This window comes from Equus caballus, chromosome 5 (genome assembly GCF_041296265.1).
Source record: "Equus caballus isolate H_3958 breed thoroughbred chromosome 5, TB-T2T, whole genome shotgun sequence".
Classification (NCBI taxonomy): Eukaryota; Metazoa; Chordata; class Mammalia; order Perissodactyla; family Equidae; genus Equus; species Equus caballus.
This window is the reverse complement of record NC_091688.1, coordinates 43,345,210-43,347,602: the sequence shown is the minus strand read 5'-3', so window position 1 is coordinate 43,347,602 and position 2,393 is coordinate 43,345,210. Positions and strand designations below refer to the sequence as shown.

Below are 2,393 nucleotides of genomic sequence, written 5' to 3'. Positions count from 1 at the left end.
TTATTCCTTTTTTCCACCTGAGGGAATTCATGCCACCTTGCCCTTGGCCTCCCAAAAGAACCAGAAGAGATTATTGTTCATGTCCACGTCACTTTATGTATTAAGCAGCCCAACAAGCCTGGTCTGTGCTGAGGATTAGGGCCTTCCAGAAAACAGGGCTATTTCTTGTTCCAACAGCCCTAGAATTTCTTCCTTCTCTCTCCTTCCAGCCCACATCACCCTCACCATAAACATTACACCTGGATACAGAGGGTGCTCAGTGGGGATAAGGCCCAGGTGACATCATTCTCAGAGAGCAAGTGCCAAAAAATTGTCAAGTGGGTGGTTTCATCACAAAATCTGGGCCAACAGGTAAATGAGGGGAGTGGGGTGAATCATGTTTGACAGGCAAAGAATAAAGACACAGCAGCAGAAAAAAATCCCATTTCCTTGAGACAGGTCTTGATCTCTGTATAAAAAGCCAGTTGGCTGAGGACACTGCACCAGATCCAAGAGACCACACAGCCTTCTCCTCTCTGCGCACCTGGTGAGTCTATTCCCTTGCAACTTTTTAGTCTTCTCTCAAAGTACTTGATTTTTTATTGGAATCTCCTTGGCCTTCTTGGTATCTTTTTCCCCATTATTGAAGTTCAGTCATCAGAGTTACAGCCTCTAGAAATATCTTTGTTTTTAAAGTAATCATAGTTTGGGCTTGAAGGGACTTAAGACATTTTCAGTTCTGCCCTATCAGTTGTTGCTGTGTCAGTGAGGAGGGGATTGGCTTGTGCAAGTACACAAAGTTAGTAGGACAAGGACCAGAAATGAGGTCCACAGCACTTTTAGTGACATTATAATTCTTTCTTTAGTCATAATTTTAATGCAGAGAATTTTATTCTTTCAACAAATCTTTTTGTGAGAATTTACTGTGTTTGGCACTTTGGCTGCCATAAAAAACAATTTAGACAACAGGGAACTTACTCTGCGAAACCACAATTTATTCAGGAAAATAAGGCGTGGGCATGAAGAGCTAAAATACCATGTAGAAAGTCACCAGCATAAGGCAATAAGGACAAGTTAAGTGCTGTGGCAGTTTGGGGAGACACGTAAGTTCTGAAAGGTTTGCTCTACAAAACCTCGCAAAAGTATCTTATGAGGTGCTATATGATTCATGGTGGCTAGGCAGTACTGGAACAAGCAGAAATAAGGAATACATTTGAGGCAGAGGAGGATCGGGCGAGGGCAGAGGTGGGATCACGTGGGGTTCTAGAGAAGTCAGTAGTTATCTTATAGAAGATAAGCCATTCTATTTATCAGAAATGTGTGGGTGGGCTAATGTTACCGCGTTTTTTTCCAAATAATATCACATTTCCATATGATGCAATATTGTGATCTCACATACCGGCTAGGAGCCTGCTTGTGTGTCATGTTGCTAACTGGGTTTTAAGATGTGCCAGGAAGAAAGAGAGCACTGGGAGTGCACAAGTGGAGCAGAACAAATTGCTTTCACATTCTTCCTCTTGAAGCTCAGAAATCATCAAAGTGTTCCTTGCGGTAGACAGAGAGAAAGGGGAACATTGGCTTCCTAAGAGACCTGAAGTGGTGTTGAATATGGCTTCTTCTGTAGTTAATCCCTGTTTAAATCATCTGTTCTGTCTCTAGTCCCGCCCACTCTGAAGCATGAGTTCCCAGCAGCAGAAGCAGCCCTGCACACCACCCCCCCAGCCTCAGCAGCAGCAGGTGAAACAGCCCTGCCAGCCTCCACCCCAGGAACCATGTGCTCCCAAAACCAAGGAGCCCTGTCACCCCAAGGTTCCGGAGCCCTGCCACCCCAAAGTTCCAGAGCCGTGTCCCTCAAAGGTCATTCCGGAGCCAGGTCAGCAGAAGACCAAGCAGAAGTAGTATGGTCCACAGCCATGCCCTTGAGGAGCCAACCACCGGATGCTGAATCCCCTCTCCCCTTCTGCTCATGTGTCCCACTTACAATTAGCATGCTGTCACCAGCAGTCGCAGTCCTCTCTCATGTACACCCTAAAAACGTGTGCTATTTCCTTTCCTCCCCAAACACTCTGAGCCTCTGAATTAGGCTGAGAGTGTTGTTACCTTAGAACCTCAATTTCAGCTGCTCAAGATTCGTCTGAAGCGGGACTTAAGGTGCAAACAAATGGATCAGCTCTACTCTTCCCCCATTAAATGCATTTTCAATTCCACTCTTGATTATGTTGCCTGGTCTGACTCAGCTCCTTCCTTTCCCTCATGAAGCAGGACCTGTACACAAACAGGTTGGGGAGGAAGGACTTCCTTCAGAGGCATTTGATCCTAGTACTAGGTGGGTGGGAGGTTGTCCCCACCAAACGTTCCTGGGCTGTCAATGACAGGTTGTGCAATGCCACCCAGAGGCTGTTGCTTTGGACATT

General features: G+C 45.9%; 1 protein-coding gene across 1 annotated transcript; it reads left to right on the top strand.

Annotated features, from left to right (window-relative positions):
• Positions 1–388: 388 nt before the first annotated feature.
• On the top strand, positions 389–2,186 carry LOC106783194 (cornifin-A). Its single transcript, XM_014739958.2, has 2 exons — positions 389–526; positions 1,639–2,186. Exon 2 carries the CDS (start codon positions 1,657–1,659, stop codon positions 1,876–1,878), a length of 222 nt encoding a protein of 73 aa, XP_014595444.1. The 5' UTR covers positions 389–526; positions 1,639–1,656; the 3' UTR covers positions 1,879–2,186.
• Positions 2,187–2,393: the final 207 nt, after the last annotated feature.

Excerpts from the sequence above, each read along its gene's own strand:
- LOC106783194 (XM_014739958.2), top strand. The coding sequence starts at position 1,657 with ATGAGTTCCCAGCAGCAGAAGCAGCCCTGCACACCACCCCCCCAGCCT.